The following is a 24,827-nucleotide window of genomic DNA, read 5'->3' on the forward strand; positions in this document are numbered from 1 at the left end:
AGCGACAGAAGGTGAAGCAAGTGTAGAAGAGTAACTCACAGTACACAAGTTAGATGATAGACGTGGAGGGCAAAATGCGATGGACTGTGAAGAGGAGGAACGAGACACAAGTAGCAGAATTTAAACTGTTAAAGAACCCGCTATGAGTGGATGAAGCGTTGTGGACCACAAATTGTTACCCAAGTTAAACAGCACGAATACAAAGGAATGCGTCCACTGACTTTAATTCTGTCCACAGACAATAGTATAACACATAGGCCACCCGGATATTCCCCGATACGGCTGTGGAGATGTTCAATTAGGTCGAGAGGAGTACCATTTATTCACAAACATTGAACACGACGCGTCGGATCTTATTGATTGTAGAACAGTCCCCCCTCGGCTGGGTATGTTCTTCGTGTATATGTACTCCAGACGTTACCGACAGACTTGATATTACCATCCGAAATTGCTTACTCAAGATCTATCGACAAAATCCATTAATATAAATATATGAGATCACATAGTTGTTGATACTAACGATATAGATATATGGCGGGAACAGTCCACAAGAGTCCACAAGGATCTCGGATGTGAACTCCACACCTTAGCAACCCATGCAAACCTTCCCTACTCTTACAGAATAGCGAGTTATTGTGCTCTTGACTGAGCACCCCATATTACAGTATCTCCACCTCCACAAGCGATCTGCGTCTAGTGGAACATATCAGGTTACGTCAATACCCTATACGAGAGAAAGTAACAGACGTACCATTAAGTTAAGCGCGACGAGAAACCCAGTCTTATGAATCACCTCCAAGATGTAGTGTCCTGTAAGGCCACCGCGCACCTGCGGGATTTTGGGGAGTGCTGGTCATTGACTTCATATCTGACGAGTTGGAATAAATTCATGTAGGAAGACATCATCTGCCTGTCGTAGACTTGGCCATTCCTACAACGGATCGAAGTGTTTGTAGCTGCAAGTCTCAATGAAACGGGACAAACGATGCATAAAGGATCTGCACAAGCAAATGTGCTTATTTCACGCATATAGTGAGTGCCTGCAGCGTCAGGTATCTGACTCGGGATACGTGGGGAATTGTGCGCATTTTCGTGACCTTCAAAACACATTTCCATCAGAAGGTATTTTCGGTGCGCATTGTGTCATCAAAAGCGTGCAAACCATATGACTGACTCCATCCCACTAAAACCACTGATTGTCAAGAATCAACTCAAAATGCTTACTGGTGCTCCCGCGTTAGGCGCAAAACTCGGATCGAGTGTGTCGACGTCAAGGCTCAGGTGAATGCGCCAATTGACATAGTCGAGTGCCACTTTGACTACCTTGTAGATGCCTAGTACGTCACCGAGTCAGCGTCTGCGCCCCTCCATACGAAAGCCAACGCACCAATCAACCTCGTAGATACTAAAAGTGTTGCTTCCGAAATATAGCCTTGTCCACGTTCCGCAACTCGATGAAGGCGAGAACCAGTCAAACTTCGCAAGAACGAAGTCTGGAGATGGACGAAGGGTCGATATTGAGAAGTTCGAGGGGCATTCCGTGTATGTATCTACTCTGGGTAGACTGAACTGTATTTATATATCAGCGTGGGTGTCTATTCAGATGACTATTCTCTGTGGTCGAATGTCAGCTCTGTGGAAGGAGTATCGTCTAAACGGAAAAACTCACCAAGGTGAATGAGATAGTGCCTGTGGCTGGCCATGAATTAGATGCATGGTTTTAGCGACTCATAACGTCCTCGTTGACCAAGACGAAAATCAGTGTTCCTTCAGGGTACTAACTTACAAGGGCTGCATGATGTTGCATCGGGGAGGGGAGTGCTGGACTACCATGTACATATGGATAGAATAGTTGTTGAACCGTCTGATGTCACACCTTGGGATCACCAACAAATTTTTCGAACAGTTCATGTGAGATTCATAGTGGAGACGGATGAGCCGGCGATGACTTGTGCAGTGAGGGTGAGTTGCAGACGTGAGACGTCTACACTTTGTTTCTTCAAACTCCGACAAGTACTCGACCTCATCTATTCACATGACAATGAGAGCGTTTATCTTGTGCGGCGTAAGCAGTGACCATGAGGTCGAAACTTGCAATTATCTGGCCACTCCCAAACTCACTTTCCAGCGATTTTGTAAGACTGATAAACTCTATAGCCAACCATGGAAGAGACTTCCATTTAAATTCCATCTCGTTTTCCCCACCATAGATGGCATTTTCGATACGACCCACGCGATGCAGACATTCCAGCGCTTCTTGCTTACGAATGTGCAACACCGAGCCTTTCTGCAGACAAGAACTGCGTACCTGAAGTGCGACAAGGGAAAGTAGAGTCTCTCGCACTGCAAGGTAGTTGTGAGGGTGCGCGAAGGGGTAAGCTCTACATCAACTAAAAGGACATATTCTTGACCACCAGCCCCCAAGCGCTGTTCACTGCAGCGTTGACTCCCAGCGTGAAGCATTAGGCACCACAAAACTCTGGAAATGCCCTACTAAAGAATGAACGACTACCTTCATTCGTCTGTGCTTCATCGACGTCGCAAGCATCAGCAAAGCTGTCAGACTTCCAGATGTCTTCTCTCGACATCCTCACCCACGACCACCAACACTGCCCTTTACCAAGACGACGGAATATCGATTGGAATCACTGACCCACCCGATAATTTGCGCTTTGGGTCGGTGGGTCAGCCTCTCGCATCGCGAATTTTATATATTCTATTTAACCCAACTAGAAGCGATACATGGACCGGCGCGCGGAACTTCTGGATGTCGATCTCGATTTAGCGACGCTATCCCGTATGTGCAGATATCATTTTACCCAGTTGACTCCCAGAGAGGAGGGAACGGATTCGTTTTCTACAGAAACAATCATCAAAGGATAGACTTTAACTCAGAGCCCTTATGAAATGGCAAAAACAAAATCGTTAGCACATAGCTTACTGAGGACGTTCTGGTTGAGACTAAAAAGAGTGAGTCGAATATGTGACGGCAAGTAGCCGAAACTCACGTTCTCGCCAGAATTTATATTTGGACGTCCCTGAGTTGAGGTGTGCCCCAAGAGAGGGCGGGGTAAGGGCAACGTAGCAGAGAACTGCAACACGAGCGTCCAATCAAATGCAAAGTAAACCAGAAAAGAGACGTACATCTAAGGGATCACGGGGTTGATCGTTCCGAATAGGATGTACTGCGTTTGTGTGAGACGAGAAAGAAAGAAATTTGCGAAGGCGAACGAAAACGGGTTGCTGCGGGTCTATTGTAGGCAGAGGTCTCGACGACACAGGTACGGTAGAAATTAGTGGTCTGCGGCGCCCAGCTGCATGACGACGAGTTGCATCAGACTGCAATGACAGTGATCAATGACTGAGTGGCACAATAAATAACAGATGAAACACGCACATTCAGTAGATCGCTACCGGCTGACTTGTTGCGCGCACTGGTCTGTAAGAGAACATTAGCATACGAATAGCGGGGAAGGCGTATACTGGCCTGAGTAAGAACATCCGGTGGAGTATCGCAGATGCAGATCTCGTGATCATCACTGGCGTATGACTTGTACGCTAGTTGGCGCGAATCGGGTGAGAGGAGAAGGGCAGTGATCTTCTGAACGTCGAAGGAGGCGAGGAGTTGGCGGGATTCGCAATCCCACAGCCTGATAGTGTCATCGAAGGAAGCACTAGCGAGAAGAGCTTCATCGAATGAAAGTGCTAGACCAGTGACAGTGTCGGTGTGACCTTCGAAGGGAGTTCCGACAGTCTGCAGTGTCGATGCATCGAACTCGTAGATAGTCATGGCGAGGGCATCGATAGTACCGGTGAAGCTGAACGCGGCTATGATGTTTTTGGTCCAAAACATTGGCGCGTATGTGACGTGTCCTCCGTTAAATTCCCTCTCCTCACATCCAATGTCTGTGATTGGACATCCCAGACCTCAATCCACTTCCCCACCCAAGACTTCACTGCGACCTTAAGTGTTTTCGAGTCTAGGGAGAATCGAACTGCGCCCACGCCACCAACGCTCTCGAACGGACCAGCCACAAGTTTACCAGTGTCCAAGTTCCATATTCGTGCTGTTCTATCTTGTGATCCACTCGCCAGTAACGTGTTGTCCGCGGAGATATCAATGCAGGCGATCGTCTGTGAATGTCCTGTAAATGTTTTCACGATCCCCGTTTCAACCTCACAGGCTTTCAGCTCCCCACGATTGTGATCTCCACCACCAGTGACAACCCATCGACCATCCCTTGATACCGCCACTGCCCATACCTCCTTCTCGTAAACATCCCGCGCTTCCTCAATCTCCCTGCCTGCCTTCAGATCCCATTGCCGAGCGGTCTCGTCCTCAGATCCGCTGATCATTCGCTGGCCGTCTGGAAAGTAAGCTATGGAATAAATCCATTCTCCGTGACCCTTCAAAGTCATTGATGGTCTCAGAATCCGGTTTGTGACAGCTGCCTTCCTCGATGTAGAAGCCATGGCCATGTCTCCGCGAGCGAAACCGTGAAAGTGATTCTTTGGATGTGTTTGCTGGACCCGTGGTGAGTTCCCCTCGTGTGTTGTAACCTTAACGATTATTTTGCCTCTAGTAGAGTCGTCAGTCAATCCGCGCTAGAAGTTCGAATGTGAATTGACATTGCCAAGAAGTTGAGAGGGAGAAATTCTACGATGTGAGTACAACCATTGTGCAAGATATGCTATCTCTCGAATCTACTTCTCCTTGCTTAACCACTTACAGCCTTTCACAGCCATGAGCACTTCCTGTGCTAGGGCGTCAATCTCGTTTATATTTCCCACCCGCCAACGTTGCTGTGTGCTTGTTAGCTCTGGCGTATCGTTATTGCAGTGCTGCTCTAACCGTTAGCAGACATATAAACAATTGTTATTAACATTGTACGGAGACAACACGGAGACGACCTTTCCTCGTCCCATAGTTGAGAGGTTCTTAAGTATCCAAAGCTGGTGCCTCACCAACCCACACAACCTGTTGTCATCGACTATTTTTGTCTTGATCACGCTCTGATCACTTTTGAATCTACAATGTTCCCAGTTTTGAATGTCTTCCTGACGCTACAGTCCAAAAACGAGATGCCCTTACCCAGAATTCAACAGGCCGAGAGCGATACGAGAGTCATTGTGCAATGACCGTCACTCGAGACCCGTTCTCCAAGGACGCTGCTGCCATGAAGCCTGACGTACGACTGGGGCGTAACACCACGCTGATGAAGGTCCATTCAGACAGAGTATTTTGACAACAACACTGGCACTTGTAGAACACTCCCCGTCACGATTGCCATCAACTGGGGTTTCGGCTGGCATGGGTGGGACTGAACCGGATTCGACTGTTTGCTGTGACGTTGTGATGGGTACCCTTTATCGTCTAATTTCTTCTTTGTCACAACACGCGGATATGTTAGTTCAGTCGGTTATATCGGACACAGTCCCTCTGGTCTGCTGGAGAGGAATACATGTAGGCGTTGATTCATTCTGCATGGAGACTAATTGAGGAGGGCAGTGAGACGGAACAAGATATTTGCACACCGGACGAACAAGCTAAGTCTGTTTGACGGCGAAGTTTCTCCGGGTATGTGGATCTAATCTCTGATACTTGAGAGGCCATCCGCGTCAACACTGGCGACTTGGGTCATGTTTCCCGTATGTTTACACAGGCATCACGCCTCAAGTCCCCAGTGTCAGAATGATATGAGCACCTAGCAATATTTCAGCATGAGAAAGCACTGGGCAGAGTCGCATCAACTGGTTAATGTTACGAGAGTGACGCTTGAGCGTGGGTAGATAGAGGAAGGGAACCGCCTAAGAAGGGCATAGGGGCAGAACTGCTAGGTAGAGATGGTGGACTGCGTGTCAGTGTCAAAAATGATGTGGTATGTGCATCGCTAGCGCTGGTAAGTTAGGTTGGTTTCCTTGTGTGCTACCAATAAACCACCCACTCACCAATGCCAGGACAACAGCTTGAGACGTGCGAGATCACCTGGATAGGCTGTGAATATGGATTTGAAATATGAAGTGGCATGTGCTTATGGGCAATAGATAACCGTCGGTTGGGAAAGTAGCATCACTGGAAAAAAAAGGACTTCTTGAGGTTATGGCAATGACACCTGAAGGCGTTGTATAATGTCGAATTCCCACCATACAAGTATTGCGCTCAAGAACCACGAAATAAGAACACCCTGACAACGCTCATACTCAGCATGTGTCCAACAGTGATTTGCATAACTGGGTGGTGATCCACAAACATCTCAATGCAAACAAAATGTCCATAGGAGCAGGAGTCGTGAGGAGGAAAAGTGACCCAATGACTTATCTTACTCTGCGAATAGAGCTCCCAGCCATTGATACCGTGTTCAGAAACCGAGAGCCGAAGTCCTGTGAGCAGGAAAAGTACCTTGCTGGTTAAGTCACTTTCACGCTTGAAGAATAAGTGTATGAGGGACTGTATGGTATGGTGAGATTGAGATGGGCCCGAGAATATGTCGGGCTCATGTGCCCACAATGTTGGAGCATCACGAAAAGAAATGCGAAGACTGTGATTACCTTTTGCGAGATACTCACTGATTACCGCGGATCGTGATGACGTGTCCTGAAGTTGGTAGTTCCTTATAAAATCTTAGAAGCATGACATACGCTATGCCAGCAAGGCCAGAGACTGTTTAATTTAAAAGGTATGAGATACCACATCATGCCAGCAAGGAGCATACAGGTTAAGACTCAAAAAAGCTCAAAATCACTCACCTCGTATACTTTAGACCAACATTGCTCGATAAACGTCCAGTATTTTTCAGGGAGCTCAGTGTAACGAGATCGGAAGGGCTTTTCCGACCTAGCTATGCATAGGACGATGGCGGCGTCATTCGGGAGGTAATAATAAGGAATTTTGTTGGTGAGGACCTACAGGCAGAACTAATGATATCATCAACAAGTTGAGAGTACTCCAAACACGTACCTGCAACATGATACCGCCGAACGAAAAGATGTCGCTTTGCTCGCTCGGACGAGTTAGGAATCCATCTTCCCGCCCTGATACAAGGAGCTCAGGAGCCATCCATCGCATGTTGCCTTTGAGCGTGGACGTCCAGGAAGCCTGAGAGGCGCTTATAACCTCGGAATACATCAAGGAAAGGCCAAAGTCAGCAACACACGCAGTGCCATCACCATAGATCAGCACGTTAGGCTGGAGCTCACGTCTCAATGAAATTGGAACCATCGAGAACATCGAACTCACCCCAGTGAAGTCACCATGGATGACACGGTTGGCGTGGACTATGAGGAGTAGTTTATGGCTCGGTCCGGCAACAGTAAAGTCTATCACATACGATATCGCAGACCAGCTATGATATCTCTTAGCTAAGTTTTACATCAGTTGTGGTCTACTAAAATACGCGAAGAGAGGACTTGCCAGCTGAAATCGTCTAAGGAGAGTAAGAGCCGCACCCTCACGCTCCAAGTAGACCGTCAAATTACCATTCTCCGCCCAAGGACTGACTATTGCTATAAATGGGCCGAACCCATACGTATAGCCAAAAATGCGGAGAATATTTGGATGGTTGAGGTTGGCACATATCCTGAGTTCACGCTTTATCCTCTATGAAGCAGCGCCCTGTGATGGACGATTAGCTTACTGATACCCACGCTCCATAGAAAGGAAGCCGGACATCCTCTTTTTCCATTCTCGATAACTTGCCACAGTTCCTGTTGAATAGCATAGTCACTGGCAGAAGCCCGGATTTGTAGCCAGCTCTCACTGTGATCCGGCGAATCTGAAATGCTAGTCTGGGCAGAGAACGAGTTCATATACATTGATGCCAGGCGTAGACATATCAGGCTTCCCTTTCCAAACTCTCAAGCTTGAATATCTAAATTATATCGCCCACTCGTCAATGTACTCAAGTGAGGACGCAACTATGTTTATTCTTCCAAAACAAGTCGTAAAGCTGGAGGTACAGTGCGAGATTCAACAGATGAAATGCTCAACGGATAAAATATTTAGGAAGACTGCGCCTCTGAGTGTTCATCAGCTACTGCAAGGCGAGATGGTCCAGGTTCTGGTTGTGACTGACTAGCCATCGATTTCAATTCAATTTCTTCGTGCTGGACCCTAGAAGACCACATTAGTAAATGAATGTTTGTGGATGGTTAGGTTAAGTGTACCCGGGAAGAGGCAAAACGACTGGATCAAGAACATTTTCTTGCTCTTCGTCGTCCTCGAGTTCATCGTCATAGACTGGGCGTGGTTCCTGCTTCTTCTCCTTTTTCTGGAACCAGCTGAGGCAAAAGAAGAGAACATACGGTCGTATTCCGTCGTCCACACCAACAACATCGCCCTAGTGAATGACGCAGTCAGATCTCACGAGCCCAACAGAATTGCAGAAAACAAACATAGGTGGCTTGTCCGAGTGGAACATCGACAACTTTTACAGTTTTTCGTTTCAGTTCACGCATCTTTTGTTTTCCCTTGTCCGATGATGACTGAATAGGATTGAAAAAGGCCCTGCCACCAGGCAAGGGTGTCGATAGAGCGTTTTCTGCACGAGGGCGATTGGTAGGTAAGGGCGATGTAGCAGGGAACTGCAGCGCGAGTGTTGAATAAACTGTGAATGAAACACGAAAAGAAACAGACATCTAAGGGATCACGAGGTTGACTGTTTCGACCAGTGTTCGTGCGAGGAGAGAAGCGAAGAAGTTTGCTGAGGCGAAGGAACATGGGTTGCTGCAGGTCTATTGTAGGTGGAGGTCTCGGAGCCATGGGTACGACAGATATTGGTGATCTGCGGCGCCCAGCAGGAAGACGAGGAGCTGCATCAGACTGCAATGACGATGATCGATGAGTGGTGTAATGAGTAAAAGGTGAAACACTCACATTTAGTAGATCACGGCGAGCTGACTTTTTGCGTGTGCTAGTCTATAAGGGAATATTAGCACACGAACGATGTACGTTTGAAAGGAATGCGTACGCTGGCCTGAGCAAGGGCTTCGGGTGAAATATCGCAGATGCAGATCTTGCAATCATCTTTGTGGCTTGTTGTATAAGCTAGCTGGTGGGAGTCAGGTGAGAAGACAAGGATCGAAGGAAAAATAATATTGTGAATGGAAGCAAGGAGCTGGTGGGACTCAAAAGCCCAGAGCTTGATGGTGTGGTCCCAGGAAGTGCTAGCGAGGAGAGCGCCATCAAATGAGAGTGCTAGACCACTGATATTGAGGGTGTGCCCTTCAAAGGGAGTTCCGACACTCTCCAGCGTCGATGCGTCAAACTCGTGGATCGTCTTGCAATTGGTTTGGTCATTTGTGTCGAATGTGAAAGTGGCTAGGATGTTTTTGTTGTTTGTCCAGAAAAGTGGCGGAAATGCAAGTATACCATTACAAGATATCCCTCTCGTCACATCCAATTTTTGTGTTTCGACATCCCAAATTTCAAGGCGCGTCCCCGCGCCTGACTTGACCGCAAGTTTCTTGGAGTCTGGGGAGAATCGAACTGCACCCATGCTACAAGAGCTCGTGAATGGACCAGCCACGAGTTTTCCAGTATCCAAGTTCCATATCCGCGCTGTCCGATCAAATGCCCCGCTCGCTAGCAGCGTGCTATCTGCAGAGATATCAATGCAGTTGATTTTCTGTGAGGGAATTTTGAATGTTTTCACACTCCCCGTCTCAACCTCACAGGCTTTCAACTCTGCACAATTGAAATGTCCACCACCAGTGACAACCAATCGACCATCCCTTGATACCGCCACTGCCACTGCCGATACCTTCTCCCAAACATCTCGCACTTCCTCGATCTCCCTGCCCTCCTTCAGATCCCATTGCCGAGCAGTCTTGTCCAGAGATCCGCTGATCATTCGCTGACCGTCCGGAAAGTAGGATACAGATTGAATCTCATTTCTGTGACCCGTTAAAGTCATTGATGGAATCAAAATCGATTTCGTGGCAGCTGCCTTCGTCGATGTAGAAGCCATGGCTGCGTCTCCGCCAGTGAAACCATGAAGTAATCGAGTATGAGCTTTGGATATGTTAACGGCGCGAAAGTGAGTCTCCTGGTGTGGGTGTACTATACGACTAACACTGACAGTGATTTGAAAATAGGCCCCCTGGTATGGCCGAACGTCAGTTTATCCGCGCTGGAAGTCCAAATGAGAATTTGGTGTTACCGAGAACTTAGCAGTCAAGACGTTGGGGAAAGATGACTTCTTGAATGTGAGTGCAATTATTGGCCTCGGACTTCGCCTTGCATATACAAATACCCTAACACGCCCCTTCTGCATGGCCTATCTATGCTGTGCACTGCACCCTAAATCCCTCCATTCATCACATTTACTTCGCTTCGCTTCTTGGCTCATAGCCATGGCTACTATCGGTGTTATTGGGGCGTTGAATCTGTTTTCCTTTTCCCACCCAACTTTATCGTTGCCCATTTGTTGGTTTCGCTTTGAACTCGGCAAGATCACCTTTCCTCATCCCGCTGTATCAGACTGTTCTAAGTACGCCCACATCCGAGGCTTTCTCACCCAGTGCTCCTCATGAAGGAGCGAGGAAGCGTGTCAAGAAAGGAGTTTCAAAGTGTCGATATTCTTGGGTGAGTTGACTCTATAACTTACTATGGATGTACTGGATGCGAGTTGAACAAATCTCAATGATATCCCCGACTCCTTAACCAAATCTCAAGGATGAGAATGTATCCAAATGTGTGCATGTTTAGTAAAAAGTACGAGGAGCGACACGATTGCCCTAAAGTTTAACGGGGAAATGTCAACGAAACAACTCTAAAAACAAAAACAATAGCGGCCGCTTCCATGCTCTCTGGTGGCAGGCTGTACTGCTGTGGCTGGTTGTTCTGAATCAGGGTTCGGCGGAGGATCGGAATATTCATCAGGTCTATATTGTCGTCCTTTTTACGAGCACCCGCTGCAGTGTTGCGCCACAAAATAATTTATGAGGCATAGTATACAATGATGAAGATCAACCAAACATACCTCTTTACTCTGAGCGAGAGGAACATCGACTATAGGCAGTTGTGCATGACCTGTACGAACAGGCCACACCAGGTTGATATATTGTGCGGCCAGATGTTGGAGGAGGTGGGGAGGTGACAAACAGTGAAGTAGCTGGCAGTAGTCGAGACTGAAAAGAGTGAGTCGAATATGTAGCCAAAACTCATGCTCTCGCCGGAATTCATATCCGAATGTCCCTGAGTTGTGGTCAAACTTGACCAGATCAACATTCTGCGGGGTATAACGTCAGCAAGGATGAGCTCACATGAGGATGATAATCCGAGTCATACAAGTTCATGTTGTGATGTGATTTAGCAAATAAGTCCAGTATCCCAGATAGCGTATAATCGGTATATAAGTGGGAAATCATCAGTTGTGGAGGATACAACAGCGAACATATGTACACAAAATTAACTGCGACCACAAACACCACTACGGTTGTCATTCGTCATACTATCCTGGCGGGGTGTGTCAACACACTCCAAGCGCCATCGAGGAGGCATTCTCAGTCTGCCATGAGACAAACAGGAATAGTAGCACAGGAATGCTGTGCACCAATGCACGTCTGGGAGTGAATCAACGTCAGATGGGTCGTGTTCAGGTGGCACGGGAGACTGTTGGCTAGACGGATGTCGAGTATCGTCTACTTTTCTATATTCCGGTAGTTTGGCAGCAGCTAGCCGCTGTAGGGTATAAATAAGCAAAGAGGCACAGAGAGATAAGAAGATGTGAGTTACAGTGACCTTTCGCCCAGGAGTGACTTCAACGATTGGTGCGCGACTATGTCTTGGCACGACGAAAGAAAGATGCTGCCGTAGGAATGGCGTGACTCCATTTGAGGGGGGAGGCGGAGAATTTATTTCAAACTGGATATTCACTCAGTCGTACATTGTGAGTTTAATCAAATCAAGACTGGCATGATCAAACGGAGTTGAGGCCTGCCCAGAGAGATGGGATGGTAAGGGCAAAGTAGCAGGGACCTGTGGTACGAGTGTCAAATCAGATGCAAAAGAAACACGAAATAAACATACATCTAAGGGATCACGGAGATGACTATTTTGACTAGGGTATACTGCACTTGTGCGAGGAGAGAAGCGAAAAAGCTTGCTGAGGCGAAGGAATACCGATTGCTGCGGGTTTATGGTAGGTGGAGGTCTTGGCACCATGGATATGACAGATGTTGGTGATCTGCGTCGCCCGGCAGGAAGACGAGGAGCTGCATCAGACTGCAATGATGGTGATCGATGAGTGGTGTAATGAGGACAAGATGAAGCACGCACATTTAGCAGATCCCTGCGGGCTGATTTTTTGCGTGCACTGGTCTGTAAGAGAATGTCAGCACATAAATAGTAAATGTTTGTGAGAAGCGCGTACACTGACCTGAGCAAGGATGTCTGGTGGAGTGTTGCATATATAAATAATGTTGTCATCATCTTCATCGGTATATACCGCGTAAGCGAATTGGCGCGAGTCGGATGAGAGGGCAAGGGTGATGGGACTCTGAACGTCGAAGGAGGCGAGGAGCTGGCGGGACTCAAAAGCACAGAGCTTGATGGTGTCATCTATGTCAGCAGCACTGAGCAGGAGAGCACCATGAAATGAAAGTGCTAGGCTAGTGATAGCTAACGTTGATGTATGGCCTTCAAAAGGAGTTCCGACGGTCTCCAGCGTCGATGTGTCAAACTCGTAGATTGTCATCCTCGGTGAAGCTGAATGCGGCTATGATAGTTTTGTTTTTGTTTGTCCAGAACATCGATACGTATGTGCCTTGATTAATAGCTAAATTTTCCTATCCTCACATCCAAATTATGTGTTTGGACATCCCAGACTTCGAGGAACTTCCCCCTCCACGACATCATTGCAAGCTTCTTCGCATTTGTTGAGAATTGAACTGCGCTCACCAAATCGACGCTCTTGAATGGACCAGCCACAAGTTTGCCAGTGTCCAAATTCCACATCCGCACTGTAAAATTACTTGCTCCGCTTGCAAGTAACTTGCTGTCCATGGAGATATCAATGCAGCAGATGATCATCTGTGGGTAGCCTTCGAATGTTTTCTCAATCCCTGTTTTAATCTCACAAGCTTTTAGCTCCAGATGTTTGGGATCCCCACCAACATTAACCACCCATCGACCATCCCTTGATACTGCCACTGCTGGTATTACCTTATTCTCATAAACATACTGTGCTTCCTGAATCTCCTTGCCTGCCTTCAGATCCCATTGTCGAGCAGTCTTGTCAAAAGATCCACTGATCATTCGCTGGCCATCTGGATATTAGGACATGGATTGAATCCATTTTTGGTGACCCTTCAAAGTCATTGATGGAGTCAGAATCCATTTTGTGGGAACTCCCTTCATCAATGTAGAAGGCATGTCTACATCTCCGTGAGTGAAACTATGAAGTAGTCAAATATGGGAAAGGTATTCTTTGACTTTGTTCAACGATCCGAAGGTGAGGTCTCTTGGTGTCAATGTATTATGCGACTAACGCTGATAGTGATTTGAAGATGGGCCTCCTGCTAAAACTGAATGGAAGTCTAGATGAGAATTTGGTGTTACTGAGAACTTAGCAGTGAAGACATTGGGGTTGGGTGAATTCTGGGTGTTGGGCGCCATCCTGCACATATATACCCTAACATGCTCCTTCTGCATGGCCTATCTGTGCTGTGTACTGCGCCCTGAATCCTTCCAATCATCACATTTGCTTCTTCTCACTTTTCGGCACACAGCTATGGCCCACTATGATTACTGAAGTGTCAAATCTGTTTTTCTTTTTCTACCCAACGTTGTTGTTGCTCGTATGTCAATTTCACTTTGGACACAGTTTCCTCATCCTACTGCATCAAACTGTTCTGAGTACATGCACATCCAAAAGCTTTCTCACTTCCCTACCAACCCACATGACCTTGCAGGTGTGCGGATGTTTTGGCAGCTTCTTTTGTCGCGCCCTAGCCATCTTTAACCTCGCAAAAGTTTCGACATTTGAAGGCGTCTTTGACACTGAGATCAAGGGCCCACTCATGGAATTCAAGATCGACATCACCATACATCTGTGTATCGAACACCGGAAACTTGAGGATAGAAATGCAATATCTAGACCCTGTTAACGGCTTATATCATAACAACACTCACCACCTGCAAGCACTCAAGGCTGACGGCCATCATCACCTTACAAATCACAAAGCATACAGTGCCGGTTCAACATCGAGGACAGCCACTGGCGTCCTGGAGTTTGTCATTGGCGGTTGACTATGTGAGAGCGTGTCTGTGTCATAAATGGTGCAGTATATACGTCGCTGATGTTGGCAATTGGATCGGATGCCAAAATCCCACTCTAGCTCACCAGCGTGCCAGAATGACAGCCTGAAGCGTGCGCTGTATACATTTATGTAAGCAGTGACTTTACAATGTAATATGCAGTCAATGATGGGCTCACCTGTGTGATCCTTGTGTTAATTGTTGGGCTTGATTTGTTGGAAGCGATCCGATAAAGTTCGATCCCCAATCAGCAGCGCGTTACAACTTGTGAGTAGCCCTCACATTGGTAATGGTAGTGATTTTTTGTCGATACTTGACTCACCCAAGAGTGCTGAAGCCGATTCAGATCATCTATTCATTCACGCTAGAAGTTTTAAACACACCATCTATTATTAAGCTCCTCAACGTTCAATATTGATTACCTTTACATTTCCTATAATGCTAAATCACTCTACAGAAAAAGGCGAGTAAGATGTAGGCAAACGCAGTGAGACATACAGGTCATTGCAGATGACAGCAAGAGTTCCTGGACTCGAACAAGGATTGTTTAAGAGCCTGTCGATATCTTGCATCACGTGCCTCGCTAACGCTGGCAAGATGGTGTGTATGACGAACAACAGATTGACTCCAAGTTAACCAGCTACGAAAACAGTGTTGACTCAAAAGCCATAGTCGTACGAAAGAAAGGGCATGAAGTTGGTTCAAACAAGGCGGCTGGTTCACGAAATTATGCAAGACCTAACATATGAACTGCTCAACAAATGAAACATTTATGAAGACTGCGCCCCTAGATATTCGTGGCTACAGCAAGGTGAGATGGTCCTGCCTCTGGCTGTGACTGATGAGTCATCGATTTCAATTCAATTTCCTCGTGCTGGACCCTAAAAGACTACATCAGTGAATGGATTTCATGAACAAATAGGTTTAGTGTACCCGGGAGCACCACTATGGCTGCTATTCGTTGCACCATTTTGGCGAGCTATGTCAACGCGTTCCAAGCGCCATCGAGGAGGCATCCTCAGTCCGCCATGAGATAAACAGGAATAGTAGCACAGGAATGCTGTGCACCAATGCACGTCTGGGAGTGAATCGACGTCGGATGAGTCATTTTGCTGTGGCACGGCAGCTTGCTGGCCAGATGGATATCGGGTATCATCTACTTTTTTGTATTCCGGTAGTTTGGCAGCAGCCAGCCGCTGTAGGGCACAAATCAGCAAACGGGCACAGAGAGGTAAGAAAATGTTAGTTACAGTGAACTTTCGCCCAGGTGCGACTTCGACGACTGGTGCGTGATTATGTTTTGGCACGAGGAAAGAAAGGTGTTGTCGTATGAATTGTGTGACTCCGTTTGAGGGGGGAGGCAGAGAACTTATTTCAAACTGGATACATACTCAGTCGTGCACTGTGAGAATAAAATCAAGACTGACACGGTCAATCTGAGTTGCGGCCTGCCCAGAGAGAGGGGATTGTAGGGGTAAAGTAGCAGGGACCTGTGGGACGAGTGTCAAATCAAATGCGAAAGAAACAAGAAGAAAAAAACAGACATCTAAGGGATCACGACTCGGATGTTGATCGTTTTGAACAGAGTGTAGTGCGTTTGTGCGAGGAGCGAAGTGAAGAAGTTTGCTGAGGCTCGGGAAAACGCGTTCCTTCGGGTTTATCGTAGGTGGGGGTCTCAATGGCATAGGTATGGCAGATATTGCTGGTCTGCGGCGCCCAGTAGGAGGACGAGTTGCACTGGACTGCAATGACAGTGATCAATGAGTGGTGTAATAAACAAAAGATGAAACACGCACATTGAGTAGATCCCTGCGGACTGATTTTTTGCGTGCACTTGTCTGTAAGAGAATGTTAGCACACGAGCAGTAAATGTTTGCGGGGGTGCATACGCTGACCTGAGCAAGGACGGCGGGCGGAGTATTGCATATGTAGATCTTGTAATTATCTTTCATCTGTGTCGTGTAAACTAGTTTGCACGAATCGGGTGAGAGGACAAGAGTAATGGGGTTCTGGACGTCGAAGGAAGCGAGGAGTTGGCGTGACTCCATAGCCCAGAGTTTGATAGAGTAGTCTCTTGAAGCACTGGCCAGAAGAGCTCCATCAGACGAAAGTGCTAGACCAGTGATATTCTGGGTATGCCCTTCGAAGGGAGTTCCAACAGTCTCCAGCGTCGATGCGTCAAACTCGTAGATCGTGCTGATTTTATCAGGATGCACGGGGAAGCTGAATGGGGCTATAATGTTTTTGTTGTTCTTTGTCCAGAAAAGCGGCGTATTTGCAAGTGGTCCAGTACCAGGAACCCCTCTCCTCACATCCAATGTCTGTGATTGGACATCCCAGACCTCAAGGCACGTCCCTAACCACGACTTGACTGCGAGCTTCTTCGAGTCCGTTGAGAATCGAACTGCGCCCGGCCATTCAATGCCCTTGAATGGACCAGCCACGAGTTTGCCGGTACCCAAGTTCCATATCCGTGCTGTATAATCATCTGCCCCGCTCGCCAGGAGCGTGTTGTCTACAGAGATATCAATGCAGGTGATCTTCCATGACCCTTTGAATGTTCTCACGATCCCCGTTTCAACCTTACAGGCTTTCAGTTCTGCATGATCGCCAGAGGAATCTCTGCCACCAGTAACAACCCATCGACCATCCCTTGACACCGCCACTGCCCATACCTCAACCTTACAAACATTCCGCGCTTCCTCGATCTCCTTGCCCGCCTTCATATCCCATTGCCGAGTCGTCTTGTCGTGAGATCCGCTGATCATTCGCTGGCCATCTGGAAAGTAGGATATGGATTGAATTAGTTTTTCGTGACCCTCCAAAGTCATTGATGGTGTCAGAATCCGTTTCGTGGCAGCTGCCTTCCTCGATGTACCAGAAGCCATGGCTATGCCTCCGCCAGTGAAATTGTAAAGTAATCGAGTATGAGCAAGTATTTTTTGGATGTGTGACGGTGCGAATGTGAGCTCTCTTGTGTGCTGTAGACTCGACGTTGACGGTGGTTTTAAGATCCTTAGCGAGCACCTTGCATATAGTAGACCTGATCGTCAGTTCATCCGCATTGGAAGTTCCAATGAGAATTGATATTACCAAGAGGCTATCAATGATCTAGAGGGGAAAATTCCACAAAGCCAGTGGATACAGTTGTCGTGCAGAATGTGCTATCACTCGATTCTACTTCTCCTTGCTTTTGACTGACAGGCTCACAGGCTGTCGCAGCCATGAAAATTTCCAGTGCTAGGGCGCCAATCTTGTTTCTATTTCCCACCCACCAGTGTTGCTGTGTGCTTGTTATTGGCGTATCAGCATGGCCTGAAAGTTTTGATATGCTATGGCATCAGCTTTTAGCATTCAACTTTCTTCGTTGGTCACTTTTGCTCCAGATACGTGAACAGTTGCTATTAACATTGTACGGGACAACACGGAGACCACCTCTCTTCATCCATGGTCTCAACTATTCTAATTTCTCAAGTACATACTCGTCCAAGGCTTCACTCACTTTTCCGAAGCACACAACCTTTCGTCATCGACCATTTTTGCCTCGATTGAGCTTCGATCACCTGTGAGTTTATGATGGTTCGAGCTTTAAATGTCCCTCCAACTTTGAGATTGAAAAACTGAAGTGCCTGTCCCATAATTCGAAAGGCCAAGCCTGGTGACGCCGTGCAACACCTGAAACCCATTCTCGAACGCCAGTGGTGCAAAACCTGACGTATGACGGGGGCGGAACAGAATGGTGATGGAAATTGAAATAGGTATAGAACCATACGAGGGGGTTTCGACATCAGCACTGGTACCGGGAGAACGTGAACCAGCCATCTTTATTCTATCTTGAAGGACCGACAATGGGAGACTCAGTCAGACCAGTGCTCGCCTGCATGCTGAATTTGGTTGTCGCAGAATTTGCGAACAGGATAATTGTTTCGTCGACTCCAATGACTCCAATTGACGTGTCTCATTTGCGACATAAGTGTGCTCCAATATTACAAGAGAAATCTTGGGGTGAGCCTACGTTTACTATACAGGTGTGCCTAGGTTTATCTGTCTGGCTGTACTGTAAAAAGATTCCTGAATGCGAGACAGTGCAAGAATCAACTAGGTCTGGACAACGAGTCAAATTCATTGCTGATCGCAGTGTCAGCTCCCTCCGTCGAGGGACGGTTCCAAGGATGAGTAGACCAGCATTGCTCGATAAATTGCCAGTATTGTTCAGGGAGCTCAGGATAACGATATCGGGAAGGCGTTTGCGACTTGGCTATGCAAAGTATGATGGCGGCATCATTCGTGAAGTGATAATAGGGTACTTTGTTGGTGAGGACCTACGAGTGAAGCTCGTGATATCAACGAGAGGTCAAAATTAACCCGGACGTACCTGCAGCATGATACCGCCAAATGAATACATGTCGCTCTGCGCGCTTGGCCGAGCTTGAGACCCATCCTCCCGCTCTCCAAGAAGCTCAGGAGCCATCCATCGCATGTTGCCTTTGAGCGTGGATGTCCAGGAAGCCTGAGAGGCGCTTACAAACTTTGAATACATCAAGGAGAGGCCGAAGTCAGCAACACATGCAGTGCCATCACCATGGATCAGCACGTTAGGCTGGAGCTCATGTCTCAATGAAATTGGGCACATCGAGAGGATCAAACTCACCCCATTGAAGTCACCATGAATGACACTGTTGGCGTGAACTATGAGGAATAGTTAATCACGACTTGATCCGGCAACAGCGAAGTCTATCACATCTGATATCGTAGACCAGCTATGATATCCCTTAGCTAAGTTTTCCATCAGTTTTGTGGTCTACCCAAAATACACGAAGAGGGGACTTGCCAGCTGGAATCGTCTAACGAGAGTAAGAGCTGCACCCTCGCGTTCTAAATAGACCGTGAAGTTACCATTCTCCGCCCAAGGACTGACTATTGCTAGAAATGGGCCAAAGCCATATGTATAACCAAAAACGGGGAGAATGTTTGGATGGTTGAGGTTGGCACATATCCTGAGTTCACGCTTTATCCTCTATGAAGCGGCGCCCCATGGTGTAAGTAACAGACTTAGTTGTTCTATCAGATACTTGCCTTTGTTTTTTTCGTCTTCGCTGCCCCCAGTTGATCATCAATGTACACCTGCAATGCTTTCACTGCGACCTGCATGATTATTAATTTTTAGACAGATGGGCAGACAAAAAAAGGCAAACGAACTTTGACTGAACTACGATCTTTGTTATATGTGCATTTCCAGATCTCCCCGAACCCGCCACGAGCAACAGGGTACTCTCCATCCCTGATGATATAATCTGAGAGGTCTTGGAGCGTTGCTTCAGGGAGAAGATTGTCAGGTCCAACATTACGAGCGGAGAAGACTGCATGCGCATTGGAATAGGAGGGAAGGAGCTCGTGGGAGTTGGGGCGTGCCTGGAGTGGTCGTGAACCTACTGTAAAAGTGTGTATCTGCGGTGGAGGGGGAAGGACTATGACAGGCGATATGGTTGCACTTTGGAGATCTGCCGTGGGTCCTCCACCCCACATCTTATCAGGCGACGACTGCGTGTCAGCAGGCCACTGCCACATGTCAGTAAGCGATCGCCCATCAATAGGCTGTATACGGAAGGTTGCATGTGTGTCAGTCCAAGATTCGGACCTTGCGTGACCATGGGCAGAACTGATGGGGGGAGGTGATAGATTGATGCGGGCTGACTTGTTGCGTGCACTGGCCTGTAAGAAAATGTTAGCACACAAATAGCAAATGTTTGCGGAGAGTGTGCACGCCAACCTTCGCGAGGACGTCGGATGGAATATCACATATGTAAATCTTGTGACCCTTGTTGGCGGATGTCATGTAAGCTAGTTGGCGCGAGTCGGGTGAGAGGATAAGAGTATAGATATGAGCATTGAAAGAAGCGAGGAGCTGACGGGACTCGCAATTCCAGAGCTTGATGACATCTTCAGCAGCACTGACCAGGAGAGCTCCATCAAATGAAAGTGCCAGACCGGTTATAAGTTTGGTGTGCCCTATGAAGGGAGTTCCAACAGTCTTCAGCGTTGATGCGTTGAACTCGTAGATCGTCTTGGCGTTATAGCTATCTGTGAAGTTAAATGCGGCTATGATGCTTTTGTTGTTGTTTGTCCAGAACATTGGCGCGTATGTGAGTTCTCCTCCACCAAATCTGCCTATGCTCACGTCCAATTTCTGTGTTTGGACATCCTAGACCTCAAGTGACTTCCCCATAAATGACTTGACTGCGAGTTTTTTTGAATCTGTTGAGAATCGAACTACGCCCGGGCAATGAATACTCTTGAATGGACCAGCGACGACTTTGCCAGTGCCCAGGTTCCATACCCGCGATGTACTGCCTTCTGACCCACTCGCAAGTAGCTTGCTGTCCACGGATATATCGATGCAGATGATCCTCCGTGAGTGGCCTTCAAATCTTTTCATAATCCCTGTCCCAACATCGCAGGTTTGCAACTTCCCACCATACCAATCTTCACCACCAGTGACAACCCATCGACCATCCCTTGATACCGCCACTGCCGATACTACATCCTTCTCACAGACGTTCCGCGCTTCCTCGATCTCCTTGCCTGCATTCAGATCCCATTGTCGATTGGTTTTGTCCCAAGATCCGCTGATCATTCGCTGGCCGTCCGGAAAGTAAGATATGGTTTGAATCTCATCTCCGTGACCCTTCAAAGTTATTGATGGCATCAGAATTCGTTTTGTGGCAGCTGCCTTCGTCGATGTAGAATCCATGGCTACGTCTCCACAGGTGAAACCGTGAAGTAATCAAGTACGAGCAAGTATTCTTTGGATGTGTTCAATGCTGCGAAGGTGAGGTCTGCTGGTGCCGATGTATTATACGATCGACACTGATAGTGATTTGAAGATAGGCCTCCTGGTAAAGCTGACTCTGTCAGTTCATCCATGCTGAAAGTCCAGATGAGAATTTGGTGTTACCGAAGTTAACAGTGAAGACGTCGAGGAGCGGTGAATCCTTGAATGTGGTTCTTGAATGTGAGTGTAACTATTGGCCTTGGACGCTGCCTTGCATATATACCCTGACACGGCCCTTCTGCACGGCCCATCTGTGCTGTACAACCGCCCTGAATTAATTCATCCTTCCATTCATCACATTTGCTTCTCCTCGCTTCTTGGCTCACAGCTATGACTACTATCGGTGTTATTAGAGCGTCAAATCTGTTTTCCTTTTTCCACCCAACTTTATCGTTACTCGTTTGTCGGTTTTTCTTTGGACTCAGTAATACCATCTTTCCTCATCCTACTGTATCGAATTGTTCCGAGTATGCGCCCAGTCATTCATGGCTTTCTCACTCCCCTACCAACCCACGCAACTTTGCAGAATTGCCGATGTTTTGGCAGCTTCTTTTGTCATGCCCCAGTCACCCTTTGAATCCAAAAAAGCTTCAATATTTGAAGGTGTCTGACGTTAAGATCAAGTATCCATTCACAGAATTCAAGGTTGACATCACCATACATTTGTGTGTCGAACACCGGAAATTTGAGAGAGTATAAATGCAATACCTAAACCCTGTTAACGGAAAATATCATAACAAAGCTCACTGCACGCAAGTACCTGAGTTCGACACCCGTCATCACCCTTACAAGACACAAAGCATACAGTGGCAGTCGAGAATGGGACAGCAAGTTAGACACCCATGGAATGGGTGTATCCAAGGCGAGGAAGTGTGAAAGAGAACAGGGATAAGCCGGGTCAGCATCGAGGATAGCCATTAGTTTGTCGTTGGTGGTTGACTACGTGAGAGCGTGTCGTGTCATAAATGGTGCGGCATACGAGTTGGATCGGGTTTTCTGAGTGATGCCGAAATCCTACTCCAACTCCCCAGCGCGCCAGGACGACACCCTGAAGTGTGCGCTACCATCTGGATACATTTCATGTGAGCACGAGTTGAATCTGCCATCGGTGGTATGCTCATGTGTGATCCTTATGTTAATGGTTGGCCTTAATATGTTGGGAGCGACATGACGATAGAGGATTTTCTAGTTCGATCCCCAATCGGCAGCGTGTCACAACCTGTGAGTAACCTACACATTGATAATGATAGTGATTTTTTGTAGATACTTGACTCGCCTGACTCGAGTGCTTTTGCCTGCTGGAGCCGATTCGGATCATTTGCGCTGGAAATCTGCATGAGGTTCAAATACCTCATCGTCTATAATTGAGCTCCTCGTCGTTCAATATCGATTACCTTCACTTTTCCTGTAATGCTAAATCGCTCTACAGAGAAGGACGAGCGCAGTAATACTGAACAAAGACATGTGAGTCATCGTGGTCGACAACAATAGTTCCTGGACTCAAGCAACGATTATTTTCGAACCTGTCTATATCTTGCAGCATATGCTTTGCTTACGCTGGCAAGTTGGATTATATATGTTGTGTTTACGACTAACAACATATTAATTCAATCAGCCAGCGGCAGAATGACAGGTATGGAAGACCACTCAGATGCATTTCATGTGAACTGCATACGTATCAACATCGAAAGGCGGAATCGCAAGTTAAAAACCACTCAATGTTATGAGAGGCACTTTAGCACGCAAGGAGAGAAGGGGAACCCGGGAAGGAGAAGGTTTTGGCAGATCTGTTAATGAGGTAAAGATGGGGGACTGCGCGTCCGCATGTATCGCTGGCGCTGACGAGTTGGTTTGCTTTTCCTGCATATTGGCCCTCAGCTCATCAGCGCCAGAACGACAGCTCGAGAGGTGCATAACTTCCTGGATACAACCTAGTGAGTCGACATAGAATAAGATACGGTACATACTTGTTAAAACAGATTAGAATGTTGATGGGGTGCACGATCACTGAGAAGCACCTTTCAAACACTGGGTGTGTACTTGTTGGAAAAACAGTGTCGGCGGGCAGAGAAGTAGCTCTTGAGGGGGAGAAGAATCACAAATAAGGACGCTTTCCATGAGTGGGCAAGATATCGACTGTACAGTGAACTGAGAACTGAAACTGCACAATAACAATAACAGATGTTGAAGCTCATCTGGAAAAAGACGAAGAGGAAGAAAGTTGGAGAAGATTCGAGATCCAGTACATCGATGACGCGAAACACCAACGGGTGTTCATCTCGAGTCAGTCCTGGAATCAGTCACTGGCAGCTAGTGCGCACAGAGAAATTAATGACCATGGTGGATAACGGGGTTGAATGTATCATCAATCAATCGATCACGATCTGTATTTGCAGTTGTTTGGTGTACGGCTTCAGCTTCAACCACACGATCCAGAGCTCAATTCCATGCGCCTGCCACGCCACCCTCCTTGAAAATTTGAATACAGACACACCATGCTGTATACCCACGATTATAACGGCCCCTTCATAGGCCTTCTTGCATATGAGATGCTGTAGGATTGCTGTACATAGGAGGGATGTTGAAGGTACAGGGTCGTCCTGGTGCGGTGGTGTTCATGAGAAAAATGACCTCGGCGTATTCTTTACTTGTGAAGGTGAATACGGCTACGATGTTTTGGTTTTGATTTTTCCAGAATACTGGTGCTGTGCCTAGGAATTCGCCTGGATATTTTCCTATCCTCAGGTTCACGCCCGTGTGATTGGACATGGGGTCTCAGACCTCGAGGCATGCCCCCGCTTTCACCGCAAGTCTCTTTGAGTCTGTTGATGATCGAACCGTGCTCACAAAAATAAGAATCTTGAACGGACCAGCAACGAGCTTTCTAGCGTCCAAACTCCACATCCGCGTTATAAAATATTTTGCCCCGCCAATTGCAAGCAGCGTGCTATCTGCAGATATATCAATGCATGCGATCCGAGGACCGAAACTCTGAGTGGTCTTCAAATATTCTCACAATCCCCGTCTCAATGTCACAGGCTTTCAGCTCCGGAGTCCGGACGCCCACTAGCACTGACGACCCATCGACCATTAATATTCCTTGATAGAGCCGCCTATATACCTGTTGCAAACATCCCGCGCTTCCTCGATCTCCTTACCCGCCTTCAGATCCCATTGCCGATCGGTCTTATTCCAAGACCAACTGATCAATCACTGACCGTCCGGATTCTGACTCTGGATAGTAGGATATGTATGGAATGGCCCGGCATCAGAATCAATTTCGTGGCAGCCGCCTTTGTCGATGTCGAAGTCATGGGCTGCGTCTCCGTAAGCGAAACCGCCGTTTTGTAGCTAAATACGGGAAAGGCGTTCTTTGGATGTGTTCAAAGGTGGTGCAAAGGTCAGGTCTCCTAGCGCCAGTGTGCTATATAACTGATGTTGGCAGCTAGTATTCGAAGATGGGCCCTATATCAAAGCCAAACATTAGTTCATCCGCGCTGGAAGCCCAGATGAAAATTTGGTGTTACCGAGAGGTTAGTAGCTTCAGTGAAGGACCTCGCAACACAGCTAGCCACTTCAGCCAGCGTTAAACGCCCGTCACCTTTTCTTTGTTGGATGTCTGACTGGGCCAACCCATAGGGTAATATTCTCCAATCGGAAGTCCAGAGTTCAACCCACTGGATGATCACAGCGTTTGCTCTATTGTATTTGCATAGACATAACATGCATGCGCATGTC

General features: G+C 47.3%; 9 protein-coding genes across 9 annotated transcripts; 2 read left to right on the plus strand and 7 right to left on the minus strand.

Moving 5' to 3' along the window:
- Nucleotides 1-630: 630 nt before the first annotated feature.
- On the minus strand, nt 631-2,463 carry BJ212DRAFT_1303504 (uncharacterized protein; the record flags this gene model as incomplete). The annotated part of the gene is made up of 10 exons (XM_041333429.1): nt 631-693; nt 752-829; nt 1,225-1,334; nt 1,388-1,493; nt 1,555-1,569; nt 1,670-1,695; nt 1,787-1,821; nt 1,877-2,027; nt 2,122-2,308; nt 2,386-2,463. 10 exons carry the CDS (start codon nt 2,461-2,463, stop codon nt 631-633), a joined length of 849 nt encoding a protein of 282 aa, XP_041187949.1.
- A 126-nt stretch (nt 2,464-2,589) lies between these two features.
- On the minus strand, nt 2,590-3,985 carry BJ212DRAFT_756726 (uncharacterized protein). Its single transcript, XM_041343989.1, has 6 exons — nt 3,484-3,985; nt 3,145-3,314; nt 3,009-3,092; nt 2,942-2,961; nt 2,820-2,884; nt 2,590-2,763 (listed from the first exon to the last, which is right to left on the minus strand). The coding sequence occupies exons 1-6, from the start codon at nt 3,851-3,853 to the stop codon at nt 2,717-2,719; spliced, it is 756 nt and encodes a 251-aa protein (XP_041187950.1). The 5' UTR covers nt 3,854-3,985; the 3' UTR covers nt 2,590-2,716.
- Nucleotides 3,986-6,723: 2,738 nt separating this feature from the next.
- BJ212DRAFT_1282224 (kinase-like domain-containing protein) lies at nt 6,724-7,285 on the minus strand (the record flags this gene model as incomplete). The annotated part of the gene is made up of 3 exons (XM_041331674.1): nt 6,724-6,903; nt 6,959-7,186; nt 7,238-7,285. Coding segments are annotated over 3 exons (456 nt in total), but the record flags the coding sequence as incomplete, so codon positions are not given.
- A 454-nt stretch (nt 7,286-7,739) lies between these two features.
- On the minus strand, nt 7,740-10,150 carry BJ212DRAFT_756895 (uncharacterized protein). Its single transcript, XM_041343992.1, has 9 exons — nt 10,077-10,150; nt 9,368-10,009; nt 8,967-9,316; nt 8,873-8,914; nt 8,633-8,818; nt 8,392-8,580; nt 8,302-8,336; nt 8,164-8,249; nt 7,740-8,110 (listed from the first exon to the last, which is right to left on the minus strand). The coding sequence occupies exons 2-9, from the start codon at nt 9,963-9,965 to the stop codon at nt 8,085-8,087; spliced, it is 1,512 nt and encodes a 503-aa protein (XP_041187952.1). The 5' UTR covers nt 9,966-10,009; nt 10,077-10,150; the 3' UTR covers nt 7,740-8,084.
- Nucleotides 10,151-11,875: 1,725 nt separating this feature from the next.
- On the minus strand, nt 11,876-12,695 carry BJ212DRAFT_1485696 (uncharacterized protein; the record flags this gene model as incomplete). The annotated part of the gene is made up of 4 exons (XM_041341018.1): nt 11,876-11,977; nt 12,029-12,223; nt 12,278-12,319; nt 12,378-12,695. The coding sequence occupies 4 exons, from the start codon at nt 12,693-12,695 to the stop codon at nt 11,876-11,878; spliced, it is 657 nt and encodes a 218-aa protein (XP_041187953.1).
- Nucleotides 12,696-14,605: 1,910 nt separating this feature from the next.
- Nucleotides 14,606-17,313, minus strand: BJ212DRAFT_756760 (uncharacterized protein). Its single transcript, XM_041343990.1, has 7 exons — nt 16,153-17,313; nt 16,054-16,095; nt 15,802-15,999; nt 15,685-15,747; nt 15,508-15,636; nt 15,191-15,453; nt 14,606-15,138 (listed from the first exon to the last, which is right to left on the minus strand). Exons 1-7 carry the CDS (start codon nt 17,143-17,145, stop codon nt 15,045-15,047), a joined length of 1,782 nt encoding a protein of 593 aa, XP_041187954.1. The 5' UTR covers nt 17,146-17,313; the 3' UTR covers nt 14,606-15,044.
- On the plus strand, nt 17,207-17,926 carry BJ212DRAFT_756826 (uncharacterized protein). The gene is made up of 2 exons (XM_041343991.1): nt 17,207-17,836; nt 17,906-17,926. Exon 1 carries the CDS (start codon nt 17,482-17,484, stop codon nt 17,824-17,826), a length of 345 nt encoding a protein of 114 aa, XP_041187955.1. The 5' UTR covers nt 17,207-17,481; the 3' UTR covers nt 17,827-17,836; nt 17,906-17,926.
- Nucleotides 17,927-18,351: 425 nt separating this feature from the next.
- BJ212DRAFT_1282232 (kinase-like domain-containing protein) lies at nt 18,352-19,265 on the minus strand (the record flags this gene model as incomplete). Its single annotated transcript, XM_041331675.1, has 4 exons — nt 18,352-18,579; nt 18,633-18,857; nt 18,909-18,946; nt 19,085-19,265. Coding segments are annotated over 4 exons (672 nt in total), but the record flags the coding sequence as incomplete, so codon positions are not given.
- Nucleotides 19,266-21,931: 2,666 nt separating this feature from the next.
- On the plus strand, nt 21,932-23,507 carry BJ212DRAFT_1590463 (uncharacterized protein; the record flags this gene model as incomplete). The annotated part of the gene is made up of 8 exons (XM_041342488.1): nt 21,932-21,986; nt 22,121-22,171; nt 22,279-22,310; nt 22,353-22,445; nt 22,519-22,553; nt 22,705-22,722; nt 22,968-23,023; nt 23,271-23,507. The coding sequence occupies 8 exons, from the start codon at nt 21,932-21,934 to the stop codon at nt 23,435-23,437; spliced, it is 507 nt and encodes a 168-aa protein (XP_041187957.1). The 3' UTR covers nt 23,438-23,507.
- Nucleotides 23,508-24,827: the final 1,320 nt, after the last annotated feature.

Source organism: Suillus subaureus (assembly GCF_016647635.1).
Source record: "Suillus subaureus strain MN1 chromosome Unknown BJ212scaffold_44, whole genome shotgun sequence".
In the NCBI taxonomy this organism is placed as follows: domain Eukaryota; kingdom Fungi; phylum Basidiomycota; class Agaricomycetes; order Boletales; family Suillaceae; genus Suillus; species Suillus subaureus.

What these genes read in the sequence shown, in the direction of transcription:
- BJ212DRAFT_756726 (XM_041343989.1), bottom strand. Translation starts at nt 3,853, where the DNA reads ATGTTTTGGACCAAAAACATCATAGCCGCGTTCAGCTTCACCGGTACT. An exon ending in TCTCAACCAGAACGTCCTCA is followed by an intron (nt 2,885 to 2,941) that starts GTAAGCTATGTG and finishes TCTGAGTTAAAG; the next exon opens with TCTATCCTTTGATGATTGTT. An exon ending in CCTCTCTGGGAGTCAACTGG is followed by an intron (nt 2,764 to 2,819) that starts GTAAAATGATAT and finishes ATCGACATCCAG; the next exon opens with AAGTTCCGCGCGCCGGTCCA.
- BJ212DRAFT_756895 (XM_041343992.1), bottom strand. Translation starts at nt 9,965, where the DNA reads ATGGCTTCTACATCGACGAAGGCAGCTGCCACGAAATCGATTTTGATT. An exon ending in AACCTCGTGATCCCTTAGAT is followed by an intron (nt 8,581 to 8,632) that starts GTCTGTTTCTTT and finishes CTCGCGCTGCAG; the next exon opens with TTCCCTGCTACATCGCCCTT. An exon ending in CACTCGGACAAGCCACCTAT is followed by an intron (nt 8,337 to 8,391) that starts GTTTGTTTTCTG and finishes GTCATTCACTAG; the next exon opens with GGCGATGTTGTTGGTGTGGA.
- BJ212DRAFT_756760 (XM_041343990.1), bottom strand. Translation starts at nt 17,145, where the DNA reads ATGGCTTCTGGTACATCGAGGAAGGCAGCTGCCACGAAACGGATTCTG. An exon ending in CACCTGGGCGAAAGTTCACT is followed by an intron (nt 15,454 to 15,507) that starts GTAACTAACATT and finishes TGTGCCCTACAG; the next exon opens with CGGCTGGCTGCTGCCAAACT. An exon ending in AGCCATAGTGGTGCTCCCGG is followed by an intron (nt 15,139 to 15,190) that starts GTACACTAAACC and finishes GTAGTCTTTTAG; the next exon opens with GGTCCAGCACGAGGAAATTG.
- BJ212DRAFT_756826 (XM_041343991.1), top strand. Translation starts at nt 17,482, where the DNA reads ATGAAAATTTCCAGTGCTAGGGCGCCAATCTTGTTTCTATTTCCCACC.